The sequence below is a fragment of the Photinus pyralis genome, unplaced genomic scaffold (assembly GCF_008802855.1).
Source record: "Photinus pyralis isolate 1611_PpyrPB1 unplaced genomic scaffold, Ppyr1.3 Ppyr1.4_LG4, whole genome shotgun sequence".
NCBI lineage: Eukaryota > Metazoa > Arthropoda > Insecta > Coleoptera > Lampyridae > Photinus > Photinus pyralis.
This window is the reverse complement of record NW_022170511.1, coordinates 11,751,339-11,773,393: the sequence shown is the minus strand read 5'-3', so window position 1 is coordinate 11,773,393 and position 22,055 is coordinate 11,751,339. Positions and strand designations below refer to the sequence as shown.

Sequence of the window (22,055 nt, the reverse complement as noted above, 5' to 3'; positions counted from 1 at the left end):
TAATAGTCGTGTTTCCGAATGCAAACTGAGTGTCAAAAAATTCCCTGACTGAAAATCGTATTCTTCTGATCTAGTTATTGATTTAATTAATAACACACTATAAAGGGTGACAAAATCGTGCATGTCCACCATTATCGATTTTAAAAGGTAACCAAAACCGTTTTGGTAGTATGGAAGAGGAACCAATCAACATATATCACTACAAACTACGCTCCCTCGCTTCCCATCGAATTTGGCGAGGGAGCTAAAGAAATTGTGGGAAGCATTGCTGATTGGCGGTGTATTGGAAAATTCGTAAAGAAGGAGATTGTGGTGGATTGTCTTTAAAATACTGGAATCAACGTAAGAACGTTGCTCCTGGTTTCGCGACGGAGTTGAAGACGCAGTTCGTCATTTTTATAATAAATTTGTGCAGAAGCAAGTTAAACAAAGTTGTGTTAAAAGTTTAACGCGCGTTGTCCGATTACGAAACACATTTCGTCGAGTTGAAAAAGCAAGCAGTTGTAGTACAGGGAGGCCTTTCAGTAAAGTTCTCTTTTTATTAAAAGTTTTCCTGTAAAGCTGCCAAAGTGAAAAAAATTATGCCAATTTCATTATATTACAGTGGAGAAACTACCAAAAAATATATCGAACTTACCTCATAGATTCATGAAAAGTCTTAGATCGATTGGAAAATAAATATTTCTGACAAATTATATCAACTCAAATTGAGTAAAGAGTCGAATTTGGATGTCGCGTAAAGATCGCATAATTATCGCAAAATCAGAGGACTAACCGCGTACCTAACCCGTAAGAATTAAGGAGGTTTTATAAGTTAGGAATTATCAAGCTACCAAGGAATTTGTTATGGGTTAGAATTTTAGAAATTTAATATAGGTAAGTAAATGGAAAATTCTTTGACTGTATCAGTTTCAAAAACAACGTGCAATCGCAATATAGTCAAGATGTTTTCGGAAGGCATATAACAGAGGGAGAAGAGTCAACAGGAAGGTAACGAAAGGGCTTAGAGAAACAAACGAATCAAATGAAGGAAAATTACAACAAATGATCAAGATGATGGCCAAAACTAAAGAACAATAATTTCATAGAGGAAGTTAAAAAGAGTCAAGAGCAAAACTTTGTAAAAAATTCTTTAAGCCGTTTGTGAGCAAGAGGCAAAGAGTGCACTTTCAAATTTGTTTTTTTTTCGATTTGAATGGCCCTTAACGAGGATACAAACATGAAATAATGTTTTAATTTCTGATCGAATGACACCAATAAAGTCTGTAAGTGGTGTAGTTCCGGAGCGTTTGTGACTCAGACAGACAGACATCAAGAGCGCAAAAGTGTACTTATTTTTTGAAAGTGAAAGTGCACTAAAAATTGAAGATGAGCAATAGAAAGTACAGAAGAAAGAAAAAGAATGTGATCGCCCATGGAACGACAATTTTTAAATCTATGGACAGGAAACTGGAAGTAAAGTTCGAAAACAATCAAAAGCAATTTCGAGAGAAAATCCAAGAAGTGAAATGATCTAGACATTGAAAACGGAAGAAAACTTTATACACGAAGGAGAAGCGCAAGCGGTAAAGAGTGAACTAGAAGACTGACATGATAATTTCATACGGCAAGTAACAATGCCTTTAGTGAAGAAGAAACAACGAGATTTCGAATTAAGAGGCGTGATGCGGAAATTGAAGACCTAAAAACGCATAGGAGCAATTCAGACACGATTATGTACGAAACGGAACTACAATCGTCAACAAATCTGGCCACCTGGAAATGCCAAAGCGTGGCAGCATTGTTCACCCTGAGAATTTATCAGTCCCGATTCGGAAAGTATGACGGACCACATTTGGTATTAATGGGCGAGTAAAACCACTCATCTCCAACCACCCCTGGTTGAATTGTTATCACGATATTTGTCCAGGGACGTAAAGAATGTATTTATTAAAGAGCGACAAAAAGCGAGTTTATTACTTTTAACTTTCTGTCCGTCCGTCCGCCAGTCAGTGGACACGATAACTCACTAATGGTTTCGAGTTTTCTAATTCTGTTTTCAGTAACTGTAATAGGGAGACAATGGTCAGGGGACTAATTGATTAAGTGTTGGTCCAATATTCGTCAACCGGAAGTGCCTTTGTGGCTCGTTGTCTATATTGGTGCAGTTTATTTAATTTGGAGCTCGAACGGTAAACCAATTTAATTATATATTACGCTGGAGAGAATGACTCAATAATATCTGAAGAACCACTACGTAATCAATGATGAAACCACTTACCAAAAAACCGTCGTCCGCCTCTTTGCCTTTTTTTGGTTTCTTGGAAGGTGATCTGTGCAAGTATCCACAGAACTTGGTGGTTTCTCTTTACTTGTTTTATGTCAAAATTGAGATATTAGATCATGTAGAGATGCAACGTCACTTTCCGCATAGGTATTGTATTATTTTGATAGACAAGGAAATTCAATTTCCTTCAAAAAGGTCCTTCAGGTATGTTGTAGATTGATAACTTTCATCAGCCTATTGCAGCGTAGGTCAATGGCCTTTAATTTGGTAATTGATGAAAATCAATGCTGCCTAGCTGTTAACAGCACTTGGCATTTTAAAAAATTATCTGCACTAAAAATTTGGGGAATTTCGGTAGACTTATCTTCAACACTTCCTATGGCATGAATGAAAATTAGAAACAAAACAAAAAAATTTCCTGCACTATCGCATTTTGCGGTTTTAATTCCTTCCTCGCTCACATTCATACACCCACGGCGTACCGTTTTACTACAACGACGAGACTGTTACATTTTACGGTCCTAATTGTGCAATGTGGCGGATGAGATTTTTGAGAGTCCATTGATATGAAATGATGCGTACACGCATTTCGTACCCCACAACAAGTGTACAGTCATTCGGCAAGGTATGAATGGTTTGTAAATAGTAAATTCTTTGGCCTATTTTCTTGTGGAATTTCGTCCGGGGTAGGTCTACTTTGTACGAAAGTTAGTGCAAATTCATTGAATGAGCGTGGGATTGGTGATTTGATCTTACAGTCCTTTTGAATCGTTTATGTGTGTTTTGTATGGGAGGTCTGCATTTCATGGATTAAAAGCCAGGGACTCTATTATGTGTTTCGGAACTCCTGCAAACACCACACGATGTTCCCATTGTTTCCCCGTAATAAGCTTATTATATAGCGCAAAAACTGTATTGTTACACAATTAACCTAGATAATATTTCTTGTGGTTTCCTTTCTGCAGTCCGGAGCGACAATACAACGAACCCGCATACAACTAAAGAGTGTACTATAATAAATTAAATCCTGACATGAGAATGTATTAAAATAAATTAGATGTGATTGGTTTTACACAATTTTGTATGTAACTTAATGTTGTGTATTCCTTTGATAATAAGTTATTTATTAGTGCTATATATACGTCATTGTTGATTTTGCGTTTACACCGGATGAAAGAATGCCGCACTTCAGAACTAATTCTCCATCAGAATCATAATAAGATTTACATCTATGGTTTTCTGAACATCATTATTCTTCCAACTTAATTTAGATTTATACTTTTATAAGTAAACTTTTGAAAGCAATAGCCCTCAATGTCTTAATACCATCAGCTATACAAACGCAATTATAATGATTTAGGAACTAATACGACTATTACGTGTATGTGACTCATGTGGGATAAATTATTATGACATCAAATTGACATGAGCAATTTTATGTAATTAGATGAAATGCAGTAAAAATCAATACCTATGTGTGATTATTGTTAACCAACGTTAATAGAAAACTCATGAAAAAATGTGTGCAAGTTATGGATTTCGATGGAAACGTTTTATACCTACCCTTATCCGCTAAAGCTCACAGAGTACGCAGCGCCACAATATATTTCAGAGACCGTGATCACAATTTGGTCCTTCGGTCCGAATTAAAATATTTTTTTGGAGGAGAAGATTTCGCATTACATATACAGAGTGCTTTTTTTTTAATTTTCACTGTGGGGATCTCCTAAACCGTAAGAGATACAAAATCGCTTAAATGGGTTATTCAGAATTTTATGCTGATTAATTTTCCCAATTCACAGTTCCTTGTAGGACTACAAATAGCGAAGTTGTGGTCAAAAAAACGTTCGTTTTTCTACTTCCATTCGTGAAATGAAATTTCACATATCGATATTAATGTGTAAAGCGAAATATTTAATACCGATGCGTGAAATGCAATGCAATTGTTATGGGATTTATTTCACGCATCGCTGCCATAAGAGCGTACACACTTTTCGACATCGGCATTGTTATGGCGTAGTGTGCTTTGGCTGCAATTCTGACGTTTTGTTATTAGACGCTAGATTTACTACTGTCAATCGTAAGTTCATTATTGTAGCTTTAAGAGACATTTTCAGCACATTAATCTATAAAATTTAGCAGCTATATGATGGATACCGATTTGCCAGGCACCCCGCCTAAAATCACGGCTATAGCCAACCAAGCGAGCACCGCCCTACTACCAGTTAAGTCTTTCACCATATATGAGAACACGTACCAGAAATTTATGGAATGGAGGCATCAAAATAACATTCATTCTTTCTCCGAGAATGTTATTTTAACTTACTTATCTGAGTTATCAAAAAACTTTAAATCTTCAACACTTTGGAGTAGTTATTCGATGTTGAAGAGTACTCTCAGTGTCAAGCAAAACATAAATATTGGTGAATATCCTAAAGTACGCGCCTATTTAAAAAGAAAAAATGAAGGATACAGTCCAAAAAAGTCAAGAGTTTTGGAAAAAGAACAAATTTTGAAGTTTATAAAGGAGGCACCTGATGAAACATTTTTACTGGCTAAAGTAAGTTGTTATAAATGAATCTTTAAATGTGTACTTGTTATGTTTCGTCTAGGTCATTTTAGTATTTGGATTGGCTGGTGCTCTCAGAAGAGATGAAATTTACAAACTAAAGACAACCGACATCCAAGATATGGGAAATATCCTTATAGTGCATGTCCATGACACCAAGAACAAGATTTCAAGGAAATTCACCGTAACTGAACACTTGGAATTATATAAAAAATATGCGTCACTTCGTCCACAAAACTATCCCGAAACCAAGTCCTTTATTAATTTTCAAAGGGGAAAATGCACTCGTCAGGTGATTGGCATAAATAAAATTGGCAAAGTACCTTGCGAAATTGCGAAATATTTAAAATTGCCCAATTCTGAAGAGTACACCGGTCACTCTTTCAGAAGGTCTTCTGCTACATTACTAGTAGAAGCCGGCGGAGATTTACTTACTCTAAAAAAGCATGGAGGATGGAAATCTTCGACCGTCGCAGAAAGTTACGTAGAAAATTCACTCAACAAGAAAATTGAAGTTTCCAATAAAATATTGGCAGTCCAAAATAACACTGCTGCTAAAAGCACTGTAATGGAAAAACCATTAAGCGATTCAGCGAAGGTAGAAATTAGCAACCCGACAAATTGTACCATTACTATTAATAATTATTATAACAAAGAAAATTAACCAATGTTTAATTTGTCTGTGATGTTAGTTCAATAAAAAGTTACTCTGTTATATGTATGGTCGTAGAAAAAGTATAGTGTGTAACACGTGCGTGAAGGATTTTGTACACTCTCGTGGTTTGCAGCACTCGCTACGCTCGTGCTGCAAACTCCACGCTCGTGTACAAAATCTCACTTCACGCACTTATTGCACAATATACTATTATGGTCTCGCATAGTCAGGACTGACACGGTTTTGGAATTATTGCCATAAGAAATACATTGTAACCTTTAAGGCAAAAATTCAAGATGAATTTCCAAACCAAATACTAAGTATTTGGTATCGCCGATTTTGTAATTTTTTTCTCTATCGAATGACCTAAGAATCCAATATGGCGTCCATAAGAAATAAGAAAGTTGATGTGATTTACTCGAAACCCACTAATTATAAAAGTGTTATTTTCGTACCAGACTGCCTGAGAAAAAATTACTAAGGGTTTGTTAACATTATTTTTTGATTTTGATTTTTTTATGGCCATAATTTCGCCATTTGTAGATACAAGAAACTTCCAGAGGGAAATTATATAGCATAAAATTCTGCGACTTTCTATCTCTTGGTTTCTTATCTTTTCTCAGATTTGTCTACCTCTACAGCTATTAAGATCCTTGTTGTATGAAGTAATTCCATAATTATTTTTTACAGATCAAGCCAGGAAGTGGTCTTCATGATCTTGTGGCATGAGGATGATGTAACTGGTCAAAAATCCTAGTGCGGTCCCGTTACTACTTGTACCGGTCGCTTTTCTTTTGATTTTTCCACCGTACATGCAGAATTAGCAGAAATTAGCAGAAAAAATTGGTAGAAATTCTAACAAATCATCATATAGGATCATTGGAAGAATTAAAAACAATCAGAAACATCTTAGCAAAAAATTAGAAAAAATTGGAATTTTGAGAATTTAGGCAATTTGAAAAATTCATAAATTAATGAGCAATTTTAAATTCTAAAAACTGACAAAATCGTAAAACTCAATCGAAAACTTGGAAAGTTCGAATATGCTTATAATTAAAAAATTAGATAAATAAAAATTAAGTGTTCGAAAAAGGTAAAACTTTACAACTTGATCGAAATTCAAGAGGCTTTCCTAAAAATTCGAAGACGAAGAATCAACCTTACAATTTAGAATTTAAAAAAATAAAAATCTAATGCACATACAATTTTAATATAAATAAAAACAAATTCAAAGTCAGAAAAGTCAGTGCATCCAATAATTAAAAATAATAGAAAAATCGGCTTAAGTATAACAAATTCGAATTCTAATCTAATTAGGAAATATTTGAAAAAATGGAAATTACGGACAAAATAAAAGTAAAAATTCAAAGACAACTAAAAATTTATCAAAATTAGTTTATTTCACAAAAATTTGAGAAAATGCGATGCACAGTTTTTATGCAGGGTGTTTGGTTTTTCTTATACGACCCCAAACTATATTTTTAGCGCATTTTTTTAAAATAAAAAAATGTACTATTGTTTGTGTTTTGTCCGTCCGTCCGTCCGTCCTACTTCAGCCGTTTTGAACTACTTCTAGGGGAATGGTGCTAGAGTCCTGGAATTTTTGGCAGTAGGTAGCCTATACCTTGAAGGTGTGGCAGACGGCTATCAAATTTTGCTGTCTAAAAGGGGGCCCTCCCACGAATTATTTCCTAAGATGCTGTGAGCGACGGGGTCTGAGAGTGGTTGGGGGGGGGGGGGGGGGGTAAAAATTAATTACAGTTCTCATTGCATTCTAATTAAAGGTCTCAACGAAAGGAACCGCTTTCTACCAACTACTGTCCTTCTTTCTGGCGTCTTATCAAAATACGAGGTGGAGGGGGAGGGGGGTGGTAGAACTAATTTTATCCTTCATGGTACTCTAATGAAAGGTCTCAACCAAAGGAATTAATTTCTACCAACCATAGCCCTCCTCCTCGACCTCTTATCGTGATCGGGTATATTCCCTTATACTCAAGAACGGATTGTTTAGAGGGTACTCACAAAGGGCGATTGAGACGTTTGCAAGAAATATATCCATTGGTTATGTCAAAACAAAAGCTATTTTGGTTAAAAAATGCGCTTTATCACAACTTATACTTGTTTCATATAGACCACCCTATATTTTTTTGAGTTTTTGAAAAGAGAGTAAAATTATATTTATATTAAATATTATTTGCAATATTGCATTTTATACATTACAATGTTTTTATTGCAGGCATCTAGGTTTCCATGGTGAATTAAAGAGAGCAGGATGGTGGAAAGTATCAAACCCAACAATAGTACAGATATTTTTAAAGCGAAAGAACAACTAATCCCCAGAGTGTAGAAACGTAGAGCAACGAAGATGAATATGATTAAAATGTTAGATGCAGGTAATTGCAGACATGCACTAAAGATTTACAGACGATCGGAACTAATTTGATACAATGCGATCAAAAATGATTGGCTCTCTAGTCGCCTTTGGAATTTTTGTTTACATGGGAAATCGTATCTAACTTGAACTTCCAAAGGCGACTCGACAGCCAATCATTTTTGATCGCCCGATATATCAACATAAGAAATGGACAGGGAACGAAATATACCTCAATTTAAGGAGCAGACATTGACAAATTGAGCAAAAACCCATTCGCGCCAACTTGCGATAAAATAAGTCACTTATAAAGTAACCCGATAGTTTCGCCCCCCTAATTTTATAACTATTAAATTACCTTAAGCGGCGGATAAAGTTTTATACCAAGACGGTTAAATATCTTAATTTTTGTTTAATTGGCGATATAAACCAGAACTTCTACTTATATATCTCGTATCTTTTTTACATAATACATTATTCTAAAGGTCAACTGATCATTAACCTTTCAAAAAAATATATACACACCTGAATTTGTAAATAGTGACTGGTCGGTGAGAATTAAAATTTCGTATTTCTATTAATAAGGTGAGAACTTAATGGAATTTGAATAATTTGAAAGCTCGTGTGAACATGTGGAGCTTCAAATGATTTTTTTAATATCTTGTAATCGATTAGGGATTCGGTGCGTAATATGCGAATCCTTATCGATTTCAAAATTGAAAAAGGGCGAACTCGCATCCTGTGCACGCCCGATATCAAATATTCATTTTACGCCCAAATTTATGACTCACGTAATTTTTGATTAACATACAATAGTGCGGCTCTGTACTATATTTATTTCAATTATTTTTAATGCGCAACAATGTAAATTGTTTTGAGGGTTGTAGAGCACGTGGAATTTAGCCGACATTTGATATGGGAGCCTGGTCTAAAAATAGAAAGGTCAACAATTATCAACTGCTTAAACCTTCATTAACTAAGCAATTAATGTGGAAGAAAGCAATGCATGTCATTTCCATTAGAAGGCCGCCATGTTTTATTTACAAACAGAACTGGCAATTTTAGCGCGGTAACCTGTTTGTTGTTCTTCTGTCGGATCAATTCAACACTAACCCTGATGCATGATGACTACCCACACATTCCTTCGCATGTTTGCTAGTTAGCCGCAATGCTGAATGAAATTTAACTCCGAAGGGAAGGGACGCAGCTGAAAAAGTGGGGATGTTGCATGAATGAATAGATTTAAAAGCTCGTTAACATGAGTTTTTGTTGTTACGCTTCAGCTGTTTTCAGGATATACAAGTTAATTATTGTGGAATATTATGAATTTTGTATTCCATTTAAATACAGTTAGAAATTATTTAAATTATTTTTAAAGGGCATGCTTTGAATTTAAAATTGAATTTCCGTTACTGATTTTACTGAATAGAAGTAACCTTGTCGGATTACCCCTTTTATTTCCAATAAATATATATTATAACGTTAACGCCTTTAAGTAAAATATTTACGTTTGCACTCATTTTCAATTCCCACGCGTGTATTTTAAACGTTTTTTCACTTTTAAGTAAACAAGTGAATTTTATGAAAGTAAAAAGTCTCAAGTTTATAAATAAACAGTTAACTCAGGTTGGTTGAGATATGTGTCAAGTAAGAATTTCACCTGTGCTAAGGGTAAGGGATGAATTCCAGAACCAGAAGAATCCACCCTCGCCGCCGAAGTAATTCTCGGAAGGAATTCGATCGTAGGCGGTCTGAACTGAAAGTTAATTGTTAAGCGCCATTTTAAAGGAGGATGCGGAATAACGCTTGAAAGATTTTTATTCTTAATACGTGAACTGGGGGGTTGTAAAATCAAGCAGGACAAAAATACACAGAAAAATGTCTAATGGCCAACATTTAATTTTTTCATCTTGTGTATGTCTTTGTTTGGTTATGTAGTTACCGACAAAACGTGAAAGTATGCAGTATAGCTGCGTCAAAATAATACAAGCAAAGCAGTGTGGTCCGCGAAGTACCCCATACCTTTGTACCTCTGCTCTTCTGTTTTATTCTTTGCAATCTTTACCGAACACCTACATAATGCATTCCTCTTCTATGTATTATAGTACTTGCACGCTGTTTTCTATTACAGTTCCTAGAACGCTGATTAAAAATCATTTAAGAGTAAGCTCCAAATGGTCATAATTTAAATAAATCTTCGAACTTTGTGCATGAATTAAATTTATCTAATTCAAATGCCTTTTTACATTCAACTGGGCCCATTTATTATACTGTGTTTAATTTCGAATTCCTCTTGTTAACCACGTACCGATTAACGGCGGTTACTTTCTCATCAGAACTAAGGAATTTTGTTCAACATTCGATTTTAATTGGAATATAGATACCCCACACATCGTGTATCAAATCACTTACAATCTATCTCTTCCTCATTTTTCCCTAAACCCTCGACCGGTATTTTTGTATCCCACAACACAATACTTGCAGATAACGCAATGACATGGAAAATGGGTAGCTAATTTCATACCTAAAGAAGCATAAGAATCGAGTAACGTACTCTTTTAGTGGTCTTGTATTGCGATTCGTTTGTGGACTGTTTCGGTGTATGCATGCTCCAATTCTTCTATTGAGCATTATTTTGGCCACACTCCATTTTTAAAATTGGTCACGTGTTTCGTCTAGGGATTCACTGTATTATCTCCGACTTGAATTGTAATTTCTTTTCTCTTATACTTTTTGGATGTTTACCCCTGTGAGTGCCTAAATACGAATAAATTATACAAACGATGTATCTCGTTATGGCGTATTTTCCAGATCATTATTGAGGTAGGTAGTTTTTTACAAAGGAAACACATCTCTAATCTTTTAATTTTTACATGATTTTGCATAAGTGATGTAATAATTTCAGTTACGTATTTGGGAGAGTAGCGAATGTAAATCCTAAACACTGATCGTGCAGTGTATATGGGGTGGAAATATGTTTTTCGCAAAAAAAAACTAAGAGGACAACAATAAAAAATGACATATCAGCTTTATATAACTAGAAATGTATCAGTATTAGTAACCGATATTTTTTTTTTAAACTACAGTGGACCTTTGAATTTATATTTTGTAGTGAAAAATTCTGTTGCATATGCTACCAACTATACATACTAGCATGCACACGATTTCTTGTTTGAAAAAGGGATGGTATAGAGTTAGTAAACAGTTCTCATTTCGGCGTTATTAATTGTTGCAAATCTGCATTTTAGAGTTTCCCACAATGAGCTACGTCGATTGCTAATGCTGTGTGCATTGGTCCCGACCAAAAAGAACCATAAAAAATAACTGCAGTGCCCCACGTTAGGAGAGCAATTAAATAAATGCTGTGACCCTACAACTTCGGGGCAAATACGACATTTTCAAACCTACCTAGCTCTTTAATCAAAATTTGCCAAATGAACTTTGGGCGTGAATCAATACAATTAATGGTAATTGTCCATAAGACTTCTCTCTTCGTCATTAAAGGGACCGAATGAACGCAACTTGTGTAATTTTACATAAATAAAATTTATTTTACAATCACACATGAAACATACACTCCTATCAAAATGCAATTGGACCACAATGTCCGAACAATCAAAACAACATGGGTGTTCAACTACCAACATTATAACAGCTACTAAGAAAAAATCATTACAGTTTTTGAGTTAAAATATCCAAATATAGTCCGATCACACCAAACACTAATTAAATTAACGGAAGTAAATGCACCTGATAACACGTGACACAAAAACTTGATTTTTCTACTTCATATCCCCGAAACGGTTGTGGTAACGTTGTTTACGGAAACTTGAAATAGCCGTCCGTGTTTCGTAGAAATTTACTTAAAATGTTCGCACAACGTCTTAAAACAGGAACATAATTTCGTTCCAAAAAGTCTTAACAAGAACTTCTTCAATAGACGGCAACTTGAACTGGAAAATTTTACGGAAATTCTAATGACAGCAATTCGTCCTAATAGACAAAAGGCGTCCTCTGGTATTTAAACAGAACACAGCACTATATGGAACCAAAAGGAAATAGGCACCTGAAAAGTTGTACCTTGAAATTCTTTTCAGACCAAGCAGGCCGGGATCCCAACACATCAAAACGAGATTCCATTTTTTGTAGGGAAAACGTGTAGGGTCAAAAGAAGACACGTTTACTTTAATTAACACTTCTGAAGGATCTCCGAATTGGCAAATCTAGTCAAAAATCTGTACAGCTCTACTGTGTATACGCACATTCAAACACGCTGAAATCTGAGAGTGCTTTTTACAACTTGCTTATTATGTAAACGCTAGTGCAAGTTACTCTCAGAAGTACTATCCCAATTTACTTACTATTTCGTATAAACATCTGTAACATCTGTGACATCTGTGACGTCTGTGACATCTCTGACATCTGTAACATCTGTAACATCTGTAACATCTTTAACATATGTAACATATGTAACACTTGTAACATCTGTAACGTCTGTAACTCTGTAACCTCTGTAACATCTGTAACTCCTGTAACACCCGTAACTCCTGTAACATCTGTAAATTCTGTAACTTCTGTAACATCTGTACTATAATCATCAAGGTGTATTGGTGCTACCAATTTTTAAAAAGGGTGATAAATCAGTGATTCAAAACTATAGACCTATCTCTATACTCAGTAACTTTGCTAAAGTACTCGAGTCATGTGTATATAACATCTTGTTTGGTCAATGTAAAGATTATTTCTCAAGCAACCAGCATGGATTTCTTCAGGGTCGCTTGACTGTAACCAACTTGACTTGCTTCACTGAGTTCATAATGGATGCTTTTGGTTCTGTATCTCAAGTGGACGTCATTTACACCGACTTCTCCAAGGCGTTTGACAACGTTTGTCATAGGTTACTCATAAATAAGCTGAAAAACTTTAATCTTAGTAAAACATTTGTTCTGTGATTAAGTTCTTACCTTACTGATCGTCGTCAATGTGTATGTTATAAGAACTTCAAATCGGATTATTACAAAGTGTCCTCGGGAGTGCCACAGGGGTCAAACCTCGGCCCACTCTTGTTTATTATATTTTGTAATGATATACTTTCATCCCTTGGTGATTGTGCCCTTGGTTATGCGGATGACATAAAAATATTTAATAAAATTGAGACTTTGAGTGATGCACGTGATCTGCAGTATAAGTTAAACTTACTCGTCAATTGGTCGCTGTCTAACAAATTAAATCTTAATGTGGATAAGTGTAGTGTGATGTCGTTCTCTCGTAAGCAGGTTACGCAATTGCATAATTATGTTATAAATAATTGTTCGCTTAAACGTTGTGTGATGATTAAGGACCTTGGCTTAACGTTTGATTCTAAACTGAACTTTAATACCCACATTACCACCATTTGTTCTGAGGCGTTAAAGCTCTTAGGCTTTATTTTTAGGAATTCAAGAGAGCTGAAATCTGAAGATGCTCTGAAGACACTATATAATACACTCGTACGCACTAAACTTGAGTATGCTTCTGTGGTTTGGTCGCCAATTTACATCACCTACAAAATTAAACTTGAAAACATTCAAAGACGTTACCTCAAATATTTACTATATTTACGCCACGGTGCATTCCCAGAGAGAGGTGTAGATTATGGCTCTCTGCTTCTCGAGGGTGATATTGGAGCTCTTGAACGTCGTAGGGAATTTCATCAAGCCAGGTTTATTTACAACTTGATCATTAACAAAATTGACTCGCCTGCACTTTTGGCGCGCATTGGTTTTCATGTGCCTCAAAAACATCTCAGGAGGAACAACCTGTTTGTTTATAAACAATCCTTGTGTACGTCACTGATATCGCGTATGTGTGCCTGTCTTGAATCGGTTAATCGACATGTTGATATCTTCAACTGCAACGTGCGCGATATCTCTATCTGTTTTCTGTGATACTTGTATACTAGATTTATTTACATTATTTATATTTACATTTATTCACTTTCTCATCTGTAATTAGGCTCTGCTGTTAGATGGGAAATAAAATATATTATTATTATTATTATCTAAAAATTAAGAAACTCAATCCTTTCCATGAACAAGAGGACCAGGGGCCTATAACACAAACTATACAATTGTAACAAGTCAACCAATTACGAGTAATCTGCCTGTAACTATAACCACAAGTCCTACTTAATTCGGTATATGCAAATGAGTTGTGTTATGAAAAAGCTACAAGTGTCAAATATATTCTAACAATTGTAGGACTTGTAGGGCTTGTGTTATATGCCCCTGTAGTCCGAGGTTAGTTCCATTTATTTTTGTAAAAAAAGGAATAACATTTAACGTTAAGCTTTAATTAATTGGTCTTAAAGAATTAAATCAATTTGGAATTTCGAATATAAGCCGTACTGTGTAAACTGAAGAGGCTATTAAATTTTGTGTACATTCAAGATTCGTTTTGGTTCCAGAATTTAAATTTTCTTCCGTAATTTCAATGTACAATCGGCCAATTTCAAGGGTTCATTAATTTTTGGTAGTTTTTCTTTTATATTAAAAGTGAATTAACATTTGTTTTGGTGTCTAATGTATAATTTAAATGTGAAAATTGAAGTTATTTAAAAAATGCAGAATGAGATGGTCATTTCAATTAGGTTTTTAAGAAAAAGTATACGTATTTTTCATAAATTCATAGATTAAGGGAAAGTGCATGTGGAAACTATTTGGAAATTAAATTACTTATAATATACATTTAGATGGACATTAGCGTTGTTCTTTTGCAGGCGAGATTTAACCTAGCCCAGGAGAAATCACAATTCATTTGAGTTTTGTATAGAAATCACAGTTTGAATTCGGAATTTCAAAATTTTGTAAATCAAAGATTTTCCCTTTATTGCACCAAATACCATTGCAACAGGGTGACACAATATGTAAGTAGGTAAAAAATGATTGTGGTAGATGGGCCAAAAAAATCATTTGTTCAAATGAACTAATGATTCTCAAAATATGCCAGTCTAATCTCTGTTCTTTAATCGCTTAATTAAAAAAAAATGGAACTAATGGTTGGCCGATGTTCATTTTTTTCAAAATTTTAAAAACTTATTGTTACCTTACAATATTTAGAAGCTCTACACTATTAGGTAGAGAGGATATGCATAAAATGCATCACCAAATAAAGCAAGCGATGTATTTGCCGCATTCAAAAGTATTTATTGATTTAAAGATATAATTCAGGTAACATATCGAGTTTGATCTTGATGAGACATTCAAATTTAGCACTTTCCCAATTTTTCTTGTTGACCTTCATGTTTATTTTTCTTGTATCCAATGTTCGCATACACAACGTCTTTCCTTACACTAATTATTATATGATCACCTTTAAATACGCACATTTTCTCTTGGTATGACTTAATAAACACCATTACTATTATTATCTATCTCCCACGCAGATTCTTTTAATATTGATGTTACACCCTGTGCAAATAGATTCAACTTACGTTAAAAAAAAATTATATCATGCATTATCACATTACGTCTAAAAGTTTCGTTGTTTGTTAGTAGATTGATCGAATTGTATAACATTTTGCAACTTTATTATACTCATTCTTTTTCTTTAATCTTTTACGTGATGGCTATTTTATGAGCGCAAACAATATCGTTTGAGAACGTTATACGACAGGTGTTCTTCAATAAATTTTTAATAACTTTTGAGTGTGTGTTTCTCTTCTTGAACACGTTTGGTTTGGAATTTTTATATATCAGCAATTGATTTTCATTGTAGTTTATACAGTCATTTCCTTTAATTGCTTTCACTCCCAGTCATTCAAACTTTTAGGTATTTGATTGTTGCGCAATCACAGTACTACGTTTACGTTGTTTCGTGTAAAATGACCATTTATATCTAATTTTCAAGGTGTTGATTATACCCACACGACCCGCATTATTTTTATTTTCCCAATGCTATTATTATACAATCTGTCAAATTTCTCTTTAAACTGTCATCCTTAATCGCAGTCGAAAATTACATTTTTAATTTTCCAAGATAATCGGCGTTGAAGAAATTGCCTCCGCAATAATAAACGGGGCTTTAGCGTTTTAGCGCAGTAATAAAAATTGAGTTTATTATCCAGAATTGCTATTACTATTTTATTCCCTTTGAAACGCCACTTAATAGGCGTGCACGTGAATACAATTTTTTTGACTGATGGTCAGTATGTTGCTCGGTCATTTCACTTTTAAAGGCACCTATAATAAGGAACGGTGAAGGTAATGTTTTACAAGTTTTTGCATAACAAAGGTACGTCCACGTCCTGCTCGAACTATTAACGTTTGGATTTCAGGGAGAATATCCGCTTTAATAACAAACAAGATAATATAATAATAATAAAACTGCAATAATTATTCTGTCATCCGCTGCGAATTAAATATTTACAGTAACCTTCATTCATTCTTAATAATTATTGCAAGTGTATTTATGGAAGTATTTATTTGCATTTTAAAACGATCTTGACATACAAATGGAAAAATCGGGGGAAGTTAATTCACATAGTGGATGTAAACAGACGGCGCTTGATACGTGTGCGATGAATGAAACTTTATTTTTAATTAGGGCTATAATCTTGGTTATACAAAAACAATTTCTTGTTAATGTTTACTCCGTGGTCCAAGTAGTGCGTCAAACACACACGAAAGAATGTAAATCGAACATTCTGATAACATATTATTAATAACATGCTATAATTATACTATATACAAGGAAGTACAACATTCAACATTGTTGCATCTATCTATACTACTAATCTTTACTTTAATACCTCTGTAGGATATTTTTATATCACCTACATGCTAATCATGCATAATGCATAAGGACAACACCGTTGTAGATTTGGTATATCCCAAAAACTTTTTCCAAAAAAAGTACAGAGAAATTTCTGACCATGGTGTAAGGGCCGCTAGCAGCAAACCTTCGTTTTCTCTATTGCATTGACAGTATTCTAGGGAAGCGCAGGAGGGTCCATCAATTTACTGATTTTACCGCAAAGTTCCTATATCTGGCAATTTACAAATCGTGTAGGTAATTGACAGAGCTTTTATCAGAATTTCCAGATTTATCTTGATATTTATACATTGCAGGAATTTCGCAGTCTCCTTGATTTACTTAAATTTGTATATAATGAAAAATGAATTAATAATGTTTACAGGAACTAACACAAAATTATTAACGGTGTTTGCGTACATTGGTTTATAACAATTCAATATTAAATTTATACTTGCAGTCATTTTTTAAATACTTGATTTGTAATGCTTGAGCACGAGCGCGAATTTCATTATTTATCACTTCTACGTCGATGTTAAGACTGAGATTAAAGATTATAGCAAACCTTTCTAGAAAAATCTAAAAGGTTACAGTACAGAATATTTATTTACTCAGCATCGAGCGTCCGTTTTCGGCTGTGCTTGCCAAATATTTACGAATTCGAACTCTTATTCGCGTTGGTTTCAAAGTGTTATTTATTTATTTATTTATTTATTTATTTATTTTGGACTTTATTTTCATTTAAGTGGGCGGGGTTTCAGTCAATGGCTATGCTACCAACCCGCCCCACCACACATTTACAAATCCATGCCCGCACCCGGATTCGAACCAGGGACCCTTAGTACCGTAGTCGCGCTTCCACGTCATTGCGCCACTAAATATGATGAAGGTTGACTTTGTGCCATGGACTTAACGGTCACAACATGAATAAGGATAATTGTTTCATTTGCGAAGTACCTTTGTTTGTAGAGAAGTGTGCTACAGTAAAGAGACGAGGTATCGTGTTATTGATTGAACAGAACAAAATGAAGAAAGACAATAAACACCTCCTGCTGAAGGACATTTCCTCTGTCACTGTTCACAATAAATGCATACTACTGTACCTAATGAAGGGTTGAAAGTCGAGTTGTCGGCCGTAATTCTCATGGATTTGATTTTAAACAAGTATAAATTGTGCACAACTCTTGTGCAGATAAAGCGCATTTTTTAACCGAAGTAGCTTTTGTTTTGACATCTTCAATGGATATATTTCTTGCACACGTTTCAATCGCCCTTTGTGAGGACCTCTTCCGACAACCGTGTTTGAGGTATAAGGGAATATACCCGATCACGATAAGAGGTCGAGGAGGAGAGCTATGGTTGGTAGAAATTAATTCCTTTCGTTGAGACCTTTCATTAGAGTACCATGAAGGATAAAAATAGTTCCCCCCCCCCCCCCCTCCCCTTCCAGCCCGTACTTTGATAAGAGAACAGAAAAAAGGGCAGTAGTTGGAAGAAAACGGTTCCTTTCGTTGAGACCTTTAATTAGAATGCAATGAGAGATAAAATGAATCCGCCCCCTCCCCTCAGGCCCCGTCGCTCACTGATCTAGAAAAGTCGCTCGGGAAAGTTATAGTTTGTACAAACCAATTTATTTCGATGAGACCTTTCATTAGAATACCATGAAGGGTGAACATGTGTTTACCCCCCCCCCCACATTTAAAGTTTAACTTGGCACTATTAAAGTCATGCGTATCCAAATATTCAGACCAATTGGTTGTCGTATGTAAAAGTTATGCCCGTTTTATTTTCAAAAACAGCATCTTAGGAAATAATTCGTGGGGAGGGGGGGCCCTTTTAGACAGCGAAATTTAATGGCCGTCTGGCACACCTTCCGTCTGGCACACCTTCAAGGTATAGGCTACCTACTGCAAAAAATTCCAGGACTCTAGGACCATTCCCCAAGAAGTAGTTTAAAACGGCAGAAGTGGGTCCGAGCGGACGGACGGACGGACGGACAAAACGCAAACAATAGCACATTTTTTTTAATTTTTAAGAAATGCGAGCAGAGGCAATGATGAGGTTCTCCGAAGAATCAAGGTTGTTTCTTATCACTGTTCAGAAGAAGGTCGTTCCCATCGGACGTGCGGCAAGCCCTTTTTGAAACCTGCTGGTAAGACAGGTGGAGGTCTTGAACTGGGGAATGTGACAGAGACATTTGCTTACATTTGCCAATACATAGAAGAGAATGACAACGAGTGTTAATTTACGATCCCAAGATTCTGAAAGATTTCAAAGGGGAGGTTCCAACTACGGCCGCCCTGAACGTTAGAGCGGTGATGGGATCATTTTTGGGACTGTCAAGTCAAAGGGAAGAGTTCAGTGTTCTGCTTCCGAAGCAAAGGAGAGAAGATGTTGAGTGACAGCTGGTACAACAACCTGAGGACGAATGACGAAACAACAGAGCGACTTCGCAATGTTAAAACAGATGCAGCGATTAGTCTGGCGATCGCATGTGAAATTTAAAAAATCTGCATCAACCGGGAATAGAACCCAGGCGCCCGCGTAGCAGCCACAACAATTTCGACAAACGACGATGACGCGACGGTTAGCATCTTAATAGATATGGAATGGACAACTATTTTGAGGGGTATAGAAAAAAATAGTGTACTATATACACGGGGAAAATAGTTATTTATACAACTAGCTTTGAAAATTCATGAAAAAAAGACACTTTCAACATGTGTTGTACACGAAATTTTTTTGTATAGTGATCCATAACACATACTTGAATAATATCATTTTCGATTCTTCTTCTTCTTCTCGAGTGTCTTTGGTATCATCCAGCGCTATATACTGATATGTTCCTGCATAATTTTTACCTTCTTTGCCCTACTTTTGTTTGAGTTTCCTCAACTTGACAATTCTTTTATTTTTCCATTCCCATTTATATTTCTTTCCCTTTTCTAATGTCTTTAGCTTCCTGTTTTCTTGCAAACATTTTTCGCCCAACAATCGGTTTTATTTCTTAATAGTCTTTTCTCTTATGAGATGGCTCGAATTCATTACCCATCAGTTGCGATTTAAAATGTTAAATACTGTACAAAGTGTGATACAAACTCAATTTATATTATCTCAGGTGACCATCGACAATTAGTTACATTGAATGGAAATGCTGCCCATAGTTTTCCCATCACATGATATTATTCGCTTTGTGCTAACCCTATGTTTTTCATCATTTTTCAATTACTTTGTCTTTTATGCCTAGTATTATGTGCACAGCTTACGGTACAATTTGCAAGGAAAAAAATTGAAACCAAAAAAATAGTTACTATTGAAGAAATAACATTTCACCTTCTGACAGTTAGTTCTCATAGAGCTCACATAAGTCATCTATCAGATCAGGCCCTCAGTGAAAAAGGCATTTTTCTTTCAATTATAAAAATGCGCTATTACTGGAGTTATTCACTGGATAAATGAGAGTTTGCAATTGTTTTGAGGTAAACTTGACGAATTGAGTTCTAATGTTCGTTGTTGCGTTTAAGCAATATTGATACCCGATGACAGTGCAAAAACATAGATTTTTTGTCCCAAAAGATCTTATACTTTGTAATAATTACGGGTACCTCCAATTAAATATTTCTTGTTGCTCAGCAACGAATTTTTTTAAGCCTTAATTTGATTCATTCATAATTCATGTTACTAATTTAGGCCGATTCGCTTTTAAATGCCCACGTCTTATGTTGATTATATAAATAATAATAAGAATATTGGCAGACCAGATTCCATAAGTAATTATCCGTATTAATTCATTCTTACTTTTTCTTTGCTTTGTAAAGAGACAAATGCGGCGTTTAAACTAATTAAAGCTTGTCAGCATTGCATTAATGAACTCGATTCTATTTATACTTCCATTGCAGGATGAAGTTCAGCATTTGACACTATATATAAATTCTATTGCTTTTTTTATTCTCACCCTATTCCAAAGGGTAAATAAAATACAAGCCAACAAAAAAGATACATTAAACATCCCAGTTTATTTCCCACAGATAACTTTGTTTTCATACTCATTCCTAAACGAAAATTTAGACAAGACTGTAATTGTACAACATTATAAAATTGTTATTTGCCTTTCTTGTAAAATAGTAGGTACATTGAGCTTATCATTGAGCAATTTAGTAAATAGTGGAGTATATGGCCCATTGGGAGTGTTCGTTTGCGATTATTAAATTAAACATTTGATGCTGTTGCAACCATTTAAGAACTTCGACTGCATTGCTTCCATGATGAGCTAATTTAAATCTTTTAAACGATTGCTTGGAATTAACCGGTAAAATCTCGAATTGACCCGCTTGAATTTTGTTGTCGGGGTTTGTTTGCCAATTAGAACGTATAAAAGGAATGTGGAATAATTTTTACGGCGATGCCGCCACATGCATCACCTGGTTTGAAATTGTACGCTTATAATTAATGTGGAATTTGCAATTATAGTGGGTGTGCCGTAGGGAGAGTGCCGTGCAAAAATTTGAGGGCTTTGATTAATGTGCATCTCGTCCACAACCGCTTATGGTCCTGGAGTACAAGGCATCAGACGTACCTATACGCTCCCAATTGAAAGAGGAGACCATTCCCGAAAAACTGGATCCTTAAACCTTTCTCCCTCCCTTTCTTAGGAAATTCGTTCCATAGGAAGGAAAAGAAATTTCGTCCTAAAGCAAGGTCTCCTCTCATTACTACTTATTAAAGGATCAAACTGCCTCAGTTGCCATCCTTTCTTCAATATCCTGCATCAAAGTTTGTGGTGTAAGTATGTACGTTTCACTATGGAGTATGTGCTAAGTGCGGACGCAAATACAGCTTTCCAGTTGAAGATTATTCCGTCGCGTATGTACGAAGCCGTACACGGGCCATACACACACTTGGTGTTCTTATTCCAAAAATAAGTGGAAATTTCGACAAAAAAAGTGGAAACTTCGACAAAAAAGTGGAAATTTTCACAAAAAAGTGAAAATTTCTACAAAAAAGTGGAAATTCCCACAAAAAAGTAGAAATTTCAACAAAAAAGTGGAAATTTCGACAAAAAAGTGAAAATTTCGAAAAAAAGTGAAAGCGGCGACAACAAAGCAGAAATTTGACCTTCCCCCGCCGCCCCATCGAGTGACCCATCATTTTAAAGGCCATCAAATATTTTTGTCCAAATTTCCACTTTTTTATGGGAATTTCCACTTTTTTGTAGAAATTTCCACTTTTTTGTAGAAATGTTCACTTTTTTGGCGAAATTTTCACTTTTTTGTAGAAGAAGAACACCAAGTGTATATGTGGCCCGTGTACGGCTTCGTACGTATGCAACAATACCAAAATAAGGGAATTAAACTTTATCATAAGAATTCGTAATGGTAATCATTAAATTGTTATAATCGCTCGC

At 35.2% G+C, this 22,055-nt stretch overlaps 1 protein-coding gene and 1 long non-coding RNA gene across 4 annotated transcripts; one reads left to right on the top strand and one right to left on the bottom strand.

Moving 5' to 3' along the window:
* The first annotated feature begins 4,126 nt into the window (after nucleotides 1–4,126).
* Nucleotides 4,127–5,665, top strand: LOC116168922. Its single transcript, XM_031484937.1, has 3 exons — nucleotides 4,127–4,346; nucleotides 4,409–4,826; nucleotides 4,879–5,665. Exons 2-3 carry the CDS (start codon nucleotides 4,413–4,415, stop codon nucleotides 5,497–5,499), a joined length of 1,035 nt encoding a protein of 344 aa, XP_031340797.1. The 5' UTR covers nucleotides 4,127–4,346; nucleotides 4,409–4,412; the 3' UTR covers nucleotides 5,500–5,665.
* A 5,761-nt stretch (nucleotides 5,666–11,426) lies between these two features.
* LOC116169878 lies at nucleotides 11,427–15,426 on the bottom strand. 3 transcript variants are annotated; one of them, XR_004145104.1, is made up of 4 exons: nucleotides 13,454–15,426; nucleotides 13,061–13,403; nucleotides 12,826–12,975; nucleotides 11,427–12,774 (listed from the first exon to the last, which is right to left on the bottom strand). It is a non-coding gene; the product is annotated as an uncharacterized LOC116169878 (long non-coding RNA). The 3 variants fall into 3 exon arrangements; XR_004145103.1 differs by having other exon boundaries at nucleotides 11,427–12,782; nucleotides 12,826–13,403; XR_004145102.1 differs by having other exon boundaries at nucleotides 12,826–13,403.
* Between the last annotated feature and the right edge of the window lie 6,629 nt (nucleotides 15,427–22,055).